The 18,342-nt window shown below is 45.7% G+C and overlaps 2 protein-coding genes and 1 long non-coding RNA gene across 10 annotated transcripts in view; 1 reads left to right on the forward strand and 2 right to left on the reverse strand.

The window, feature by feature from the left end:
* LOC140385685 (uncharacterized) overlaps nt 1-2,797 on the forward strand; it is a 28,824-nt gene extending 26,027 nt beyond the window's left edge. For both annotated transcript variants that reach the window (XR_011933420.1, XR_011933419.1), the window contains exons 2-3: nt 131-187; nt 2,494-2,797. This is a non-coding gene — a long non-coding RNA (uncharacterized lncRNA). The remainder of the gene's footprint in view (nt 1-130; nt 188-2,493) is intronic.
* Nucleotides 1-18,342, reverse strand: part of mterf3 (mitochondrial transcription termination factor 3) — a 28,094-nt gene that overhangs the window by 9,233 nt on the left and 519 nt on the right. The window contains exons 1-4 of one of the 7 annotated variants that reach the window (XM_072468087.1): nt 15,340-15,383; nt 9,620-9,969; nt 5,859-6,011; nt 2,792-2,981 (exon numbers count right to left, since the gene is read on the reverse strand). In XM_072468087.1, the coding sequence (XP_072324188.1) occupies nt 2,792-2,981; nt 5,859-6,011; nt 9,620-9,969; nt 15,340-15,368 (722 nt within the window). In that variant the 5' untranslated portion in view covers nt 15,369-15,383. The other 6 variants (XM_072468092.1, XM_072468091.1, XM_072468089.1 and 3 more) reach the window with 6 other exon arrangements.
* LOC140385681 (jerky protein homolog) lies at nt 12,199-14,141 on the reverse strand. The gene has a single exon (XM_072468083.1). The coding sequence runs from the start codon at nt 13,984-13,986 to the stop codon at nt 12,199-12,201; it is 1,788 nt and encodes a 595-aa protein (XP_072324184.1). The 5' UTR covers nt 13,987-14,141.

The raw sequence follows: 18,342 nt of genomic DNA on the forward strand, positions 1-18,342 counted from the left end.
GCTATGTCCCCTCGTGCTAGACATCACCATCCGAGGAAAAAGGCTCTCACTGTCCACCCTATCCAATCCTCTGATCATCTTGTATGCCTCAATTAAGTCACCTCTTAACCTTCTTCTCTCTTCGACACAGATAAGTGCGAGTCAGCCACATTGCTGAGAATCTGGAGTCAAATGTAGGTCAGACCAGGTAAGGACGACAGATTTCTTTCCCTTAAGGACATTAGTGAACCAGGTGGATTTTTACGACAACACTTTCATGGTCATTGGACTTTTAATTCCAAATTTTTATTGAATTCAAATTTCAACATCTGCAGTGGCGGGATTTGAACCTGAGCATTACTCTGGGTCTCTGGTTTACTAGTCCAGTGACAATACCGCTATGACGCCACCTCCCCTCACGATACATGGGAACACCACCACCTGCAAGTTCGCTCCAAGCTACAAACAATCCTGACTTGGAAATAGAGGCGGGATTCTCCAGCCTCCCAGCTGCGTGTTTCTCAGCAGCCGGCAGTGGAATTCTCTGCTCCCACCGCTGTCAATGGAAATTCTCATTGAAGCAACCCCACGCTGCTGGGAAGCCTGCGACTGCTGGTGGAACCGAAGAATCCCGCCATCAGCAAATGGTCAGAGAATTCCAGCCTCTAATTACCATTCTTTCACTGTCAGTGGGTCAAAATTCTGCAACTCACTCCCTATTAGCACCGTGGGTGTACTTATACTACAGGTACTGCAGCAGTTCAAGAAAGTGGCTCACCACCCACCTTCTCAAGAGCAATTAGGCATGGCCAACAAAAATACTGGCCCAGCCAACGATGCCCACATCCCGTGAAAGAATAATTTAAAAAGAGAGAGATTTAAGGAAGAGAAAAAACTCGCTCAAACGCAAGCTTTAAGGGGCTCTTAAGAGGAGTAAATGGAGGTGGAAAGGTTTAACGAGGGAATTCCTGATAGCTAAAGACATAGTAGCCAAAGGTTAGTATAGGCAGACGGAATGCTTAAGAGTCTGGATTCAGAAGAACCAAGAGTTTATTAGGGTTTATGGTATTAGAGAAGGCCACAGAGATAGGGAGGGGTAAAACAATGGAGGAAATTAAACAAAAGATCATTTTAAATTTGAGGCATTGGTGACTGGGACTCAAGGAAGTCAGAGGTTCAGGGTGACAGGTGATCAGAGCTTGGCATATGAGAAGATACTAACTTTGCTTGTGCCAATGTTTACAATGTGAAGGATGTAATTGGAACAGGAGGTCACTGCATTAGATCAATCTGCAGATAACAACTGCTTGGATGACGGTCTCAGCAGCACACACTATTAGTACTCGAGAAATTAAAGGGAAGAAGTGCCCAAGATGACCTGCACCTAGGTTTTTAAAAGAGGTAGCTGCAGAAATAGTGGGTACGATTTTGTGACCCTGTTGTGCCCAGCCCAGATATGGATGCAACAGGTGAATCCCCCGCGAGCCCAAAATCGGACCAACGCCGGGCTGATCGCAAGTCACCGACGCGACCCCCCCCCCCCCCCCCCCCCCCCTCCGGGCACGATCTAGATCTCGCCTTCATTTAAATACCCGATGCAGGATTCACCAGTGCCCGGGACTCAAAAGGCAGTGCCTGGGAAGCCTTGCCTAGGCGCTGTTTAGTACTGGTCCACACAAACATGGACCAGGCGTAACAGCACCTGGGGGGTGTGGGAGTGCAGAGCCAGGTAGGTAGGGGCCTTTGAGAAGTTGGGGGGGGGGGGTGAAGGCTGGTGGTCTGGAAGGGAGGGGGGGTCTGGAAGGGGGCATAGGGCTCCTGGGGATAGGGGAATTTACCAGAATGATTCCAAATGAGAGCTACAAAGGTTAGGTTGGAGAAGCTGTTTTATTTGGAGCAAAGGAGAGGTTTGAAAGAGATGTAAAGATTACAACAGGTTGCGAAAAGACAGACAAAAAAATATACTGTTGCCATCAGCCAATAATAACAAGGATGCAGTTTTTAGGTTTTGGGCCAGGGATACAGGATGAATGTGAGGGAGAGTGTAGCAAGATGAATTATGTAGCAAGAGGTAATGATCTGGAATGCAATGCCTATGGGGGTGGTGGAAGCAGACATGATCAATGATTTTGAAAGGAAATTGGATGGGTACTTGAGGGAAATAAACTTGCAGGTCTATATTCTCTATGTCTTCAGGAGAATGGGACTGGTCGGGTTGCTCCACAGAGAGTAGGCATGGACTCAAGAAGCTAAATAGCCTTCTCAACTGCCTTAATTACTCTATAACTCTATGTCAACCTATATTCACCTTTAAATTATAGCTCAAGTCTTCCATTTCTTCCACCTCTTTGTTCTGTAAGCATTTAAAATCAATAATTAAATACCTCAGTTTTCTTTTCCTATTGTTTGACACCACTTTGCCATTGTAATTTAATGAGCCAATACCTCATTTTCCCCATTGTTTACTCCTGCCAGACTAGAAGAATGTTTTAATGTTCTGCTTTATGTTTCCAGATTTGTTTTCCTCATGGGCTGGAATTTTACTACCATTCCCGCCTCATGATCTTCCAGTCCTGCCGACGGCGAATTCCCAGTGGGTTACCCGGCGGCGGCGGGGGGCATACAGTGGGGAACTCTGTTGACAGTGGCGGGACCAGAAAATCCGACTGTGGCCAATGGTGAGCCACCTGCGCCGCCACAAAACACGCCGCGGGGCATGGGAAAAGTCCCATCCCATTTCTACTTGCAGATCTCATCAGTTTCTTGACACTCCTTGGGCTATCTTTATAGATCATCCGATCCTTTTCTTTACCTCATCTGTAGATTCTCTATGTCTTCAGTCAAAATGAAAGGGTTTCTAGTGAGGAATGCTCCAAGCAGTTGATCGTCTACTCCCACATCCTTTAGGAATAGAAGTCGCCCTTTTATATCTCTGTCAAAATCCAACCGTAAGAGCATATTGGCCACATTCGGTCGCATTTTTAATTTAGACAGATCCATACCTGTAAGATATGATTAAAAGCAAAATGCATTAATCGTGCACAATGTCAAACAGCTATTTCTTTATTTTCTGGCTATGACAATTAGTCAGAAAATTAAGTTGTTTTGGTTTTATACATGTTAACCATGTATTTTTGCACAGAACAATATCACTGATCCCAGAATCCAAACACTGATTTATGCATATATGGAAGTTGAGAGAATGAGGGGAGGCAGTAGGATAGTGATCTGGGAACCCAGGTTTGAATCCCATCATGGATGGGTGATGGAACTTAAACTTAATAAAATATCTGGAATTATAAGTCGAATGATGACCATGAAACCATGGTCGATTGTCGTAAAAACCCATCTGGTTCATGAATATCCTTTAGAGAAGGAAATCTGCCATCCTTACCTGGTCTGGCTTACATGTGTTCCAGATCCACAGCAATGTGTTTGACTCTTAAATGTCCTCTGAAATGGCCTAGCAAGCTACTCAAGTTGTATTCAACCACAACGAAAACACAAAAAATGAATGGAACCGGAAGAACAACCAGGCTCCTGAAACGGCAACGGCAAAACTAGCCCGACCGACCCTGCAAAATCCTCCTTACTAACATCTAGGGGCTTGTACCAAAGTTAGGAGAGCTGTCTCACAGACTAGTTAATCAACAGCCTGACATAGTCACACTCACAGAATCATACCTTACAGATAATGTCCCAGACACCATTATCACTATTCCAGGGTATGTCTCACCGGCAGGACAGACCCAGCAGAGCTGATGGCACAATGGTATACTGTCAGGAGGGAGTTGCCCTGGGAGTGTTCAACATCCCATGAAGTCCCACGGCTTCAGTTTAAACATGAGTAAGGAAACCTCCTGCTGATTACCACGTACCGGCCACCATCAGCTGATTAATCATTACTCCTCCATGTTGAACACCACTTGGACAAAGCACTGTGGTGCCAAGGGTGCAGAATATGCTCTGGGCTGGGTACCAATGTCAAGAGTGGCTCGGTAGTACCACCAAAGACTGATCTGGCTGGGTCCTAAAGGACATAACTGCTAGACGGGGACGGGGAAGGTGGTGAAGGAACTAATAAGAGGGAAAAACATACTGGACTTCATCCTCACCAATCTGCCTGCTGCAGATGCATCTGTCCATGACAGTATCGGTAGAAGTGACCATTGCACAGTCCTTGTGGAGACAAAGTCTCATCTTCACATTGAGGCACTGGACATGCAAAGGCTATGGGCCCTCACAATATTCCGGTAATAGTACCAAAGACTTGTGCTCCAGAACTTGCCACACCACAAGCATAGCTACAACACTGGCATCTACCCGGCAAATTAAAACCAGGTGAGGTAGGAGATGAGGAAATTATTAATATGAGAAGAATAGCAAAAGAGAAAATATGAGTGTACAATGTTTCCGATTTCAATTTTCCCCATGGGTCTCTCAAAGTTTATGATCTGTACCACCAGGTTTTAATAAAGGCTAATGAAGTACTGGGATATATTGCACAGATAGCCTAATGTTGAACAAAGATCACTATAATATCCTTACACAAGAATGTGATTAGGCTTCATTTAGAATTTTGTGTCCGGTTTTGGTCCCATCACATAATGGAAAATTTTGAGGCACTGAAAAAGGTCAGAGGAAGTCCATTAAAATAATATTGCACCAAATTTTCAGGCCTCTGGATCATTGAACACTGGACATATGAAGATGCACGTCAAGACCCCGTGGAATTCCTGACGCATGGATCTACCTGGAAATTTCCGGAGAGATTTCAACTTTCATTCGTGAATTCCCCCGTTCTCTGGGATCCTCCACTAAAGTCTCAGACTCTGTTACAGTCAGAGACTTCAAAGGTTCGACAGTACCCGCCTGGGTCGTTACCCAGGAAATGTTAGACAGGTTAAAAATATCCACAACTGACACCCCCAATCACCCAACTGACCCCGTGATAGAAATCTAGCTTTTAATATATAATAGGTTTAAAAGGAAGAAATGGTTCAAAATCAAAATGGCTTATTAAAGTGCTTCAGAATTACAATGGTTCACTAAGGTAAGACCGTTCAAACAGTGAAAACTGCTGAATAGCATGAGAATGATCAGATTATAACTCCAGACAGACACATTCATAGTATGTAAATCTGGGCAACGTTCCTAGTTCAGTGTTCATGAGAACTGATAAAGTATGGCGGGAACGGGATATCACAGTCACCCCATATCAAAATTTGATGGACAGCCATTTCTATCGAATAAAATGAACTAATTATTATGACCCAATCCAGACAGAAAGAGGACAGAACATTAACGATAGCAATTACCTTAAACATAGATGCCGATTTGGGCAATTTATTCCAGAATCATCTTACTTCATTTCTTGAACTATTTCCTATTTCTTTAACTATGGCCTATCCACCTAACCTGCACATCTTTGGGTTGTGGGGGCGAAACCCACGCAGACACAGGGAGAATGTGCAAACTCCACACAGACAGACAGTGAACCGGGACCGGGATAGAACCTGGGTCCTCCGTGCCGTAGGCAGCAGTGCTAACCACTGTGTCACCCAGTCCTCTGGACTGTTTTTATTTCTAGGAGTTACTGATAGGTGGAACCACTTAATCATAATATTTGAACATAAAATTCTTAAAACCACGCTGTATTGGAAAAGCTCAATGGACTAAATGTCCTTTCCCTTTCTATCATTTTTGCATGTTTGTAGCCCACAGTGATTCAATTCTTAAATAGCACTAAACTTCAAAGAAAACTGTGAAGCTTGTGTACATATACATGTGTCATATACACGTGAGTAACAGTCAGCTAGAATGGCCGGCTACATCTATGTCCAAGATGCTGGAATTATTTTAAAAGAATTGTTACATACCCAGCAGCACCAACTTGGTTAGAGTTTCAGACTGGTCAACATAGTCACGCAGGGTAAAAGAGGTTGGAGGTAGTGGAGGACTTGCCTCAATTCGTAAAGCTTCTTCTTCAGATATTTCTTCAAACAGAGAAGGGTGTGGGGCATCATCTAATGCTGGGATTTAAATAAAAATACTAAATTAGCCAAAGATTACAATTCCAGAGCAACTGATGAAAGGTTTTCTCGCTGAAGCGTGAACTCTGTTTCTCTCTCCACATACATTAGATTCCATAGGACAGTATTTTTCAAACTTTTTTGCCTGGGACCCATTTTTACCAACCGGCCTTCCTTCGGGACCCACTCCGACCAGCTAATCTTTGCGACCCACGCCGGCCAGCCAGTCTTCGCGACCCACGTTCTCCAAACTTCGCGACTGACTTTTTTGCTTACCTTGCGACAGGTGAGCCTGCTTGCTCCTCACGATCTCACTTGCTTTGTCGTTCAATGTTACATTTCTGCTAAGGGCTTCAGCTGATGATTTAAGTTTTCACTGCATCCTTTGAAACAAATCAAGATGATTGTCCTCAAACTCGCCATGCTTAGTCTTTAAATGCTTTTGAAGTTGAGGGTTTAATCTTTCATTTGCCAGTACTTCCCTGGACATAACGCACATGGTCATTGCATCCTGATTTGTAATGGCACAATTAATAAAGCCATACCTCAAGAAATCATCTTTCTACAGATATGTTTCCGATTTCAGCTCCTTCTTAATGGGTTGTTCATCAGAGGGCCTGAAGCTCACACCAGCACTTTGTCCTGCCGTGGAGTCTCCTGAAAAGCTCTCTCCAGCAAATTCAGTTGTGAGATCCTGGCCTATTTGTGTCTCTGGTTCTCTCTTCCTTATTATAAACTGATTTATCTTCACACACTCCTGTTGCTTGATTGCTGGTAGCTACAAAATGGAGGAATTACTCGTTCAGGATTTTGCGGCCAAAGCACGGAGCGCGTGACATCAGTGTACATGCCGGTCGTGTGACCTGCTCTCTCACCCCTTCTGGTGCGAAGACTGGCGTTTTTAGGAAGAAATCTGGTCCTGGGACAGCATGCTGATGACAGGTGGCAGTACTGGGACAGCGTGCTGGCGTTTAGACAAGACGGTACTGGGATAGCACGCTGACGTCAGGAGGTGGCATTCTGTCCTGCTGGGCAACGGGCCTGTACACTGCTGGATCTGCCTGAGGGGGCATGCTTATGGACGCCATTCTCTTTTCTTTAAACTTCACATTGTGTCCCATGAGTTTTATTTGTGAAGACTGATAACTTATAATACACCATTACAGTGACATGATAGCCAAGGTTTCAAACATTCACACAGGTTTCACATGCTGGTGCTTAAATTCCACTTGCCCTGCCCCAAAGGAGAACCACACAATTTAATTTCTGTGATTACTGCTGGTGCCTGCTTCTTGGATCTTAAGAACAAACAATTTGCTGTAATCCCTGTTTATGTAGCTATCACATACTTCCTTCTCTCTGTGATGGTGTGGGCATTGAAGTACTTGTGGAAGCCAGTGAACTGGTGCTGACTGCCAGCATTGTGACCCGCCATTCTCGCCCCTCACACAAACCTCACTCGGCCGCTCTCCGTGTCCATCACAGGCCCCGAGCTCCACCAGTCCCACTGCTGGAAGTACCGCCCCGCCTCCTCCTATTGGTCAACTGAACAATTAGACGTTCGATGTGACATTAGGAAAGCTAATCACCCATTGGATAAAATAGGTGCAGCAAGGCAAAATGCTGGGCTGCTGGCAGACGCGGACGGCATTCTCAATGTAAAAGCTGGCCGCGGCTGTTGGGTGCTTCTCTCGCAATCGGAAGGGCCATGACTGATCACTCCATGACTCTCCCGACACCCGCCCATGACCCACCCGCAGGTCGTGACCTTAGACTTGAAAAATCCTGCCATAATATATACGGGCCATTCAGCCCAAGCCAATGTTTATGCTTCATTTGAGCCTCCTCTCCTTTCCCCATCTAAGTCTATCATGAATCATATCACCTCTAATCCCTTTTCGCTCATATGCTTTCCAGTTTCGCCTTAATACATGTACACTATTCATTTCAACCAATTCCCTGTGGTAGCGAGTTCCACATTCTCATCAGTCTTTGAGTAAAGAAATTTCTCCTGAATCACCTACTGGATTTCTTGGTGACTATCTTATATTGATGGCCTATAGTTGTCTTCTTCTACACAAGAGAAAACTTTCTCTCTGTCTCCACTCTATTAAAACCTTCAGGAATTTTAAATACCTCTGGTTTTGTTTTTCAAGAGATAAGAGACCTAGCCTGTCGGTCCTTTCCTCATACTTATACTCACATATTTCCGGCATCATCCTTGTAAACCTTCTCTCACTCTTTTCAGTGCTCTCCACCTCACTTTCCTCCTATAAGACACCACTTAAAACCTACTTCTTTGACCAAGCTTTTGCTCATCTCACCGGGTGGCACAGTGGTTAGCACTGCTGTCTCACAGCGTCAGGGACCCGGGTTTGATTCTGACTTTGGCTGACTGTGTGGAGTTTGCACATTGTCCCATGTATGTGTTGGTTTCCTCCCAAAGTCCAAAAGATGTGCAGGTTAGGTGGATTGGCCATGCTATATTGTCCTTTAGGATGGGGTTGCAGGAATAGTGCAGGGCATTGGGCCTGGGCAGGGTGGTCTTTCGAAGGGTTGATGCAGACTCAATGGGCCGAGTGGCCCCCTTCTGCACTTTAGGGATTCTACGATGACCTAATATTCCCTTACGTCTCCTGGAATCATTCTACATCCGTAATGCTTTTGTGAAGCATCCTGGGATGTTTTACTACTTTAAAAGGTGCTAAATTGTTTTTGTATAGTTTCTTCATATAACATGGTGACCATAACTGCATGCGGTACTCAAAGTCTGATCTAACCAAGGGTTTGATACAGGTTAGGCATAACTTCCCAATTTTTCAATTCTATTCCTCTAGAAATAAAGCCTAGAGCTTGGTTTTCTTTTTCTTATGGCTTTTCTGACATTTGTTCTCGACCTGCAGCCAGATGATGTCACCAGGAAGTTCTTTTAACTGAAGTACATAGCTCTGTTGAACATGACTGGAACCAGCAGATGCACGATTCTTCCAGCTCAATGGGTAAAAGTACTATATGATGCATCACTCATTCACATAAATCAGAGACACTGCAGGTATTACGATATAAATTTTATGTATCTGTAAAACTGCCCTCTCGTATGTGTTGAACTGCACAGGTTCAGTCTCTGCTTTGGACTTAGCCACATCACGACCATACAGAAGTGATAGTAACACATGCACAGATCCCAGGTGAGAAGAGGGTTATACCCAGCTGCAATGGCCTCAGTTAATCAAGCAGTCCGTGGATATTCAACAGAAAGGCTTATTTTTTTAAAAAGAACTGATATTTGGGCAAGGCACCAGAAGACAATTGAATTGTACTCCCAGTTCATTATGGATAACCAAAGGTTGCCTCATTGACAAGAAGCAGTTACACAGCATCTTTAGCAGGATAAGATATTTCAAGGAGTTTTATAGGAGTGCTATCAGATAAGGTTTGACACTGAGCCAGAAGACAGACTTGATAAATGGAAGACAAAAGAAAAATACATGGATTTTGGAAGAGAATTCCAGAGTTCAGGAGCCAGCTGACGGTTGGTTAAAATCAAATGCAAGCGACATTTTTTGTTACTATAAAAGACAAAAAATACAGCTTTTCTATCTGCTTACCCACAGGTTGTACGTCTATGGCTAGTCTAGATGGTTCTGTTTTGCCAAGGTTTTGGTTTGTGTTTAGCAAAATACTGCTTTCTGTGAACCTTGCAGTGCCATCTTCCTTACTTGGTGGTGAGTCTGCTGCTGAAGAATTCAAGTTTGGATTTTCCAACCTCCAGAGTTTTTGAGTTAAGAGGCACGGATGTGTATTGAAACCAGACCAAGATCGAAGACTGTATGATGCTTTAGGCAACACCTTTGTTTCTTGCTTTGAAGAGAAAACCAGTCCAGTGATTCTCAATGAAGACCAACGGTAACAAATGCGATGGCACAGTGATGACATTTTTGTTCCATTTACCATGATCCTGTAAACAACAAATTTTGATAAGTAAACATCAAGTTTAATCCATAAAATGTTTGGTAAAGATGTTAAAAGACAATTTTAAATGTTTCAAAACATTGCCCCTTTGAATACTTACAGATTTGAAACAGTAAAGCAAAATATGAAATGGATTTTCTGAGGTCACGACCCTGGAGTGGATATAATTTCAGGTCCCCGCACAACATCCCTGATGATATGACCCTGATGGCCAACACAATTTTTAACAAGTGGCCAGTGTGTCCATTCACCATCCAATTACCGACCGCAGACAAGCTTCCAAGGCTGGAGGGCCAATAGAAGGCGCTCCACTCCTGTCAAGGGTGGGAGCTGCCTATGCAGTTAGGAGACATTGATGCACATTTTAATCAGTGTTTCCTTAACCTCAAAAAAGCCATCAGCATGGATGAGCCATCTCTCTGCGGAAGGGCTAGCAGCCACAGCTGTGGTCCATTGAATCCGACAGGTACATGGGGGAGCGGAGGAGGGAGTATAGATTGTTGGGAGGGGGTTGCAGGAGATCTCGTCGGAGGAGGATGTTCTGCTGGCCCCTAGATTAGTGATGGAAGCTTTACTAGAAATTACAGGAGATACTGGCCACAATCTTCCAATCTTCTTTGTATATGGGGGTGGTGCCAGAGGATAGGAGACTTGGAAATATTACATCCCTGTTTAAAATTGTGGAAAAGGATGAAGCCAACAACTGAAGGCCACATAATGCATTTGATGACAAGACTAGACAAAAATAAAACAAAATGAGTTGGCACTTGGAAACAAGTAGATTAATAAACAAATGTCCACACAGATTTGTTTAAGGCAAATCGTGTTTGACTAACTTTGTTAAGTTCCTTGATGTAGTAACAGACAGGGTTGATAACGGTAATGCAGCTGATATAAATGGATTTTCAAAATGCACAATAAAGTACCACATTATAGACATGTTAGCAATATTGAAGCCCATGGGAATAAAGCGACAGCAGTTGCATGTACACAAAATTGGCAAAGGAAAAGAAAGTAGAGTCCTGGTAAACAACTGTTCTTCCAGGCGGGAGGGGAGTATGCAATGATGTTTGCCCAGGGGTCAGTGTTAAGACCACAGGATTCTCTGATATATTTAATTCAGAAAAGTTATAGGGCAGTCATAGAATTTACAGTGCAGAAGGTGGCCATGTGGCCCATCAAGTCTGCACAAGCCCTTGGAAAGAGCACCCGACCCAAGCCCACGCCACCACCCTATCCCCGTAACACAGTAACCCCACCTAACCTTTGGACACTAAGGGACAATTTAGCATGGTCAATCCACTTAACCTGCACATCTTGGGACTGTGGGAGCAAACTGGAGTACCCGGAGGAACCCCGCACAGACACGGGGAGAACGTGCAAACTCCATACAGTCAGCGTCCACTTGAATAAAAAATTAGTTTATGGACAGAAAATAACGGTGAGTTGTGGTAAATGGTCATTTTTCAGACTGGATAATGGTCAATAGTGGTTTTCCCCAAAAGGTCAGTGCTAGGACCACTATTATTTTTGCTTTCTATAAATTACTAAGATATTGGAATACAGAGTAAAGTTTAGAAATTTGCCACTGCCACACCTCCAAGTTTGATAACAAACAATGAGGATCATACCACTTCAGGACTTAGATAGACTAGCAAAATGAGAAAACAATTGGCAGATGGAATTTAATATATAAAACGGTGAGGTGATACATTTTGGCAGGATAGGAAGAAGGAATAGACTTAATGGCACATTTCTAAATAGTGTACAGGAATAAATGGGCCCGAGGGTGCACGTATATATATCTTTGAAGGTGCCAGGACACATTGAGACTGCGGTTAGCAAAGCATGTGGGATCCTGAACTTCATAAAATAGAGGCATTGAGTAAAAAAGCAGGGAAATTCTGCTGAACATTTATAAAGCTCTGGTTAGGCCACAACTAGAGTACACTATAACCTTTCCAGTCCGGAATGCTTGGGATCAAGCCTTTTCTGGATTTCCGAACTTTCTGGAAGATAGAATGACATTAGAATGCCTAACCACAAGTGTGTGATCAGAAAATACTGTAGATTCAAATACTTACCTGAAACATAAACATTGATAAAATGTTATAAAGCAATAATTAAATGTTTCACTTGTCCAAATATTGTATTTTCCACATTTCCCCTCCCAGATACTGTACCAAAATTCTACCAATGACTTTGAGGGAACAGGCTATTCCATACACTGCTTTCTTTCACTAATAGTTTGAAGGGGCATGGAAGAAAGCGGCTGATAATTAACAGCAAGGGCAGTTAATTCTGGTTCCTTTGTTTCATTCAGTCTGCTGGTTGATGGGATTGGACTGGGTGGTTTTGACAGTGTGCCTGCACAGGATTTTCCAACTTCATCAAACATTTGTTGCAACCTCATTCGTTTCTTGTGGTTTAGCTGCTTCTTTATTAATTTCTCTTGGATTCGGTGCACATGCATTACATCTTGATGGCTTATAAAACTTTGTTGCTCTAGAAAGCGAATGAAGCGGGAGGCTAGATTTATCCCCTCCTCCACATTAATCTCGTTAGAAAAATTATCTTCTTTGTTGCGGTTGTCAATATCCTCAGACTGGGGCTCTAAAACTCCCTCGATTATCTCTGAATCTGTTGCTTGCTGCACACCTGGAGCAGCATCTTCACCGTTTAGCCACGTCACAATATCTTGCTTGTCTAAATCAACACTTTGCATTTGCTTGGCATAACGCAAGAGATCAGCTGCCTTTGCCTTGTTTACATTAAAGCCTTCAATGTTTTCCACTGCATCCTCATCATTAAGCATACTTGCAGGACACAACTTATGCCACGCATTTTGCAAGGTTCTCCTAGTGACACCGTTCCAAGCATTTGCCAAACACAAAATAGCATCTTCGATATTGACGGCCTTCTTAAAAGCATCAACACCACCAGTATTGTAGCTGTTCACAAGACGACGCAAAAAACTGTTCCTGTAGTGGCTTTTCATTGCTTTAGTAATTCCCTGGTCCATTGGTTGAATTAAAGATGTGCAACTAGTGGGTAAATATGTAGGGAAGACATTGTCAGCATCTAATTGTTCTACAGGGGGGTGAGCTGAATAACTGTCCAAAAGAAGCACAATTTTGCAGTCTGCAGCTAACCCAATCTTTTGAGTGTGTGCACGCGCCTCGGGGACAAAATGATGATGGAACCAGTTACTCACGATATCCTGAGTGACGCATGACCATTTGTTGGCCTCGTAAAGCACCGGCATGATTTTCACCCCTTTTAAAGCACAAGGTTTAGCACTTTTACCAACAGCCAAGAGTTTACACTTGTGTGTTCCAGCAGCATTTGCACATGTGAGCACTGTGAGCCTTTCTTTTGACTCTTTGCGATTGCGTATCACTGCCTCCTCTGCACCAGCAAGCGTGTTTCGTGGCAAGCACCTCCAGAAAACATCCGTCTCGTCCGCATTATATATCTGCTCGAGGCTAAGAGCCTCATCCTTCATCAACTTCGCAAACTCAGTTACATAACATTCAACAGCCTTTCTATCAGCAAGAAGCTGTTTGCCAGTAGCTTTTAGGTGAATCCCATGCCTATGTTTGAACTTTTGCAACCAACCTTGGGAGTACTCACAGGCAGAACTAATTCTCAAATCGGTATGAAATTCTTTCGCCTTTTCCATAAGCATTGTCCCTGAAACAGGGAGCCCCTTCCTACGATGCTGTCGGAACCATTCATACAGCACACCATCATGGTCAGCAGATTTAGCACTATGCAGTGTTCTACGCTCACTAATTCCTTCAACTGTGTCACTTTCTGCACAGAATTTAAACAGTTTTTCACGTTGTTTCCTGATGTCGTAAATTGTTGAAAGACCCACACCATACACCTCACACAAACTTTTCACCGAAGCACCCTTATCTAGTTTCTTTATGATTTCTACCTTTTCCGATATTGTCAGTGTGACATGTTTACGTTTTGTTGCATTTTTCTTAGATGTCATGGTGACAGTTTTAACTTAAAAAAAACTATACCCTGGAAATACTTAGGTCCACTCAAAAGCACCTCTGCAACAGAGGGTAGCAAATGGCAAGTGAAAACTGACTGTGTAACATGGGAAAAACAGCATGAGATGACAAAGTAACTCAGCTCACAAATTCCCGTGCCTCCGTACATTAGGTGAGGCAATGCCTTCTCGATTTGTTGCAGCACCCGAACAGCCGAGTGGCGAGTCGGTGAGTTGCCCGGGTTTGCGGAAAAGATTTCCGGACAAGCGGTCTTTCAAAACAATAGATTTCGGGACTGGAGAGGTTACAGCATGTTGTGTACAGTTCTGGTCACCACACTTTAGAAAGGATGCAAGTGTCCTTGAGAAGAAGCAGAGGTAATTTACTTGAATAATTCCAGGGATGAGGGATTTTAACTGCAAGGTTAGGCTGGAGGAGCTGGGGTTGCTCTCCGTAGAACAGAGGTTAAGGAAGTTAATAGGTGTACAAGATTATTACAGTTTAGGTAAGGTAGACAAGGACTAGGGAACACAGACTTTGAGCAATAGATGCAGTGCAAAAGTGAAGAGCTCCTTTATTATGCTACACAAGGGTGGTGAAAGTCAAATGCTGCACGAGGATGGTAAACACAATCAATCATTTCAAAAGGAAATCAGATGGACACATAAAGGGCTTTCAGGGCTTGTGATGGAGCGGGGAGATTGACTGGTTTGCTCTGCGGAGCGCAAGCATATACTCGATGGGCCAAATGGCCTCCTTCTGTGTCGTAAATGGCTACGTACAATGCTGGTAGGATGTGCGAGAGTCAATATAAATGAAATGGGGCTATTCTAAAAGCGGTGTAGGAACAAAAACAGGTCCTTAAAGGGGCGCAGTGGGTCGAGAAGTCTGTTTAAAGAGGCACTCGGGATCCCCGGCCCGAGAACAGGAAATAAGTTTGCTGCTAGGCCTTTGCCAAGCCTGACTGGCCTAAATCTGGAGTATTATGCCCATTTCTGAGCAGCGGGCTTGGGGAAGGAAACGAAGGTCTGTGAGAGCGGGAAGAGATGTTCCAGAATGGTACCAAGGAGTAAAGACCCAGTCAGAATAACTGGGTATTGAGGCGAATCCTCTCCGACAATGTCATCGAACACGCTCCGGGTACCCACCTTAATGATTCCGACCGGGAAGCACACGCAGCAATGTGTGCACTCTGCTCCGGGGAAGATAAACAGCAGCGGACCGCACAGACTGCCCCTTCCTCAGCCAGCACTGGCCGCTCCCATATTAAATTGCTCACTGTTTACACAAAACTCCAAGTGTTTACAGCGCAGCCTCACCCAAACCCAGGGTTCGCGACAAGCCAGTACCTCAGCAGGCAGAATGCACTCATCGACATCAGGCGAAGATTCGTTTTTAAACCCAGTGGCAATGTCTCAAGGGTCATGGGGAGTGATCTGCGGCTGAGCCGAGAATAGGGACGGTCTCCAAATAAAATAAAAATACAGGCTCGAGATCTTCCCCCTCGGTACTGCTGCTGATCAGAGCAGACTGGGCAGGGGAGGGTTTACCCCTCTATCCATCAGCTCCTTCACTCTGCTGATCAGAGCAGACTGGGCTGGGGAGGGTTTACCCCTCTATCCATCAGCTCCTTCACTCTGCTGATCAGAGCAGACTGGGCTGGGGAGGGTTTACCCCTCTATCCATCAGCTCCTTCACTCTGCTGATCAGAGCAGACTGGGCTGGGGAGGGTTTACCCCTCTATCCATCAGCTCCTTCACTCACTCTGCTGATCAGAGCAGACTTGGCTGGGGAAGGGTTACCCCTCTATCCATCAGCTCCTTCACTCTGCTGATCAGAGCAGACTGGGCTGGGGAGGGTTTACCCCTCTATCCATCAGCTCCTTCACTCACTCTGCTGATCAGAGCAGACTTGGCTGGGGAGGGTTTACCCCTCTATCCATCAGCTCCTTCACTCTGCTGATCAGAGCAGTCTTCGCTGGGGAGGGTTTACCCCTCTATCCATCAGCTCCTTCACTCTGCTGATCAGAGCAGTCTTGGCTGGGGAGGTTTTACCCCTCTATCCATCAGCTCCTTCACTCAATCTGCTGATCAGAGCAGACTGGGCTGGGGAGGGTTTACCCCTCTATCCATCAGCTCCTTCACTCACTCTGCTGATCAGAGCAGACTTGGCTGGGGAGGGTTTACCCCTCTATCCATCAGCTCCTTCACTCTGCTGATCAGAGCAGTCTTCGCTGGGGAGGGTTTACCCCTCTATCCATCAGCTCCTTCACTCACTCTGCTGATCAGAGCAGACTGGGCTGGGGAGGGTTTACCCCTCTATCCATCAGCTCCTTCACTCACTCTGCTGATCAGAGCAGACTTGGCTGGGGAGGGTTTACCCCTCTATCCATCAGCTCCTTCACTCTGCTGATCAGAGCAGTCTTGGCTGGGGAGGTTTTACCCCTCTATCCATCAGCTCCTTCACTCTGCTGATCAGAGCAGACTTGGCTGGGGAGGGTTTACCCCTCTATCCGTCAATCCTTCACTCACTCTGCTGATCAGAGCAGACTTGGCTGGGGAGGGTTTACCCCTCTATCCATCAGCTTCTTCACTCTGCTGATCAGAGCAGACTTGGCTGGGGAGGGTTTACCCCTCTATCCATCAGTTCCTTCACTCTGCTGATCAGAGCAGTCTTGGCTGGGGAGGGTTTACCCCTCTATCCATCAGCTCCTTCACTCACTCTGCTGATCAGAGCAGACTTGGCTGGGGAGGGTTTACCCCTCTATCCATCAGCTCCTTCACTCTGCTGATCACAGCAGACTTGGCTGGGGAGGGTTTACCCCTCTATCCATCAGCTCCTTCACTCACTCTGCTGATCAGAGCAGACTTGGCTGGGGAAGGGTTACCCCTCTATCCATCAGCTCCTTCACTCTGCTGATCAGAGCAGACTGGGCTGGGGAGGGTTTACCCCTCTATCCATCAGCTCCTTCACTCACTCTGCTGATCAGAGCAGACTTGGCTGGGGAGGGTTTACCCCTTTATCCATCAGCTCCTTCACTCTGCTGATCAGAGCAGTCTTCGCTGGGGAGGGTTTACCCCTCTATCCATCAGCTCCTTCACTCTGCTGATCAGAGCAGTCTTGGCTGGGGAGGTTTTACCCCTCTATCCATCAGCTCCTTCACTCAATCTGCTGATCAGAGCAGACTGGGCTGGGGAGGGTTTACCCCTCTATCCATCAGCTCCTTCACTCACTCTGCTGATCAGAGCAGACTTGGCTGGGGAGGGTTTACCCCTCTATCCATCAGCTCCTTCACTCTGCTGATCAGAGCAGTCTTCGCTGGGGAGGGTTTACCCCTCTATCCATCAGCTCCTTCACTCACTCTGCTGATCAGAGCAGACTGGGCTGGGGAGGGTTTACCCCTCTATCCATCAGCTCCTTCACTCACTCTGCTGATCAGAGCAGACTTGGCTGGGGAGGGTTTACCCCTCTATCCATCAGCTCCTTCACTCTGCTGATCAGAGCAGTCTTGGCTGGGGAGGTTTTACCCCTCTATCCATCAGCTCCTTCACTCTGCTGATCAGAGCAGACTTGGCTGGGGAGGGTTTACCACTCTATCCGTCAGCTCCTTCACTCACTCTGCTGATCAGAGCAGACTTGGCTGGGGAGGGTTTACCCCTCTATCCATCAGCTTCTTCACTCTGCTGATCAGAGCAGACTTGGCTGGGGAGGGTTTACCCCTCTATCCATCAGTTCCTTCACTCTGCTGATCAGAGCAGTCTTGGCTGGGGAGGGTTTACCCCTCTATCCATCAGCTCCTTCACTCACTCTGCTGATCAGAGCAGACTTGGCTGGGGAGGGTTTACCCCTCTATCCATCAGCTCCTTCACTCTGCTGATCACAGCAGACTTGGCTGGGGAGGGTTTACCCCTCTATCCATCAGCTCCTTCACTCACTCTGCTGATCAGAGCAGACTGGGCTGGGGAGGGTTTACCCCTCTATCCATCAGCTCCTTCACTCACTCTGCTGATCAGAGCAGACTGGGCTGGGGAGGGTTTACCCCTCTATCCATCAGCTCCTTCACTCACTCTGCTGATCAGAGCAGACTGGGCTGGGGAGGGTTTACCCCTCTATCCATCAGCTCCTTCACTCACTCTGCTGATCAGAGCAGACTTGGCTGGGGAGTGTTTACCCCTCTATCCATCAGCTCCTTCACTCACTCTGCTGATCAGAGCAGACTGGGCTGGGGAGGGTTTACCCCTCTATCCATCAGCTCCTTCACTCTGCTGATCAGAGCAGACTGGGCTGGGGAGGGTTTACCCCTCTATCCATCAGCTCCTTCACTCACTCTGCTGATCAGAGCAGACTTGGCT

The sequence above is a fragment of the Scyliorhinus torazame genome, chromosome 11 (genome assembly GCF_047496885.1).
Source record: "Scyliorhinus torazame isolate Kashiwa2021f chromosome 11, sScyTor2.1, whole genome shotgun sequence".
Lineage (NCBI taxonomy): Eukaryota > Metazoa > Chordata > Chondrichthyes > Carcharhiniformes > Scyliorhinidae > Scyliorhinus > Scyliorhinus torazame.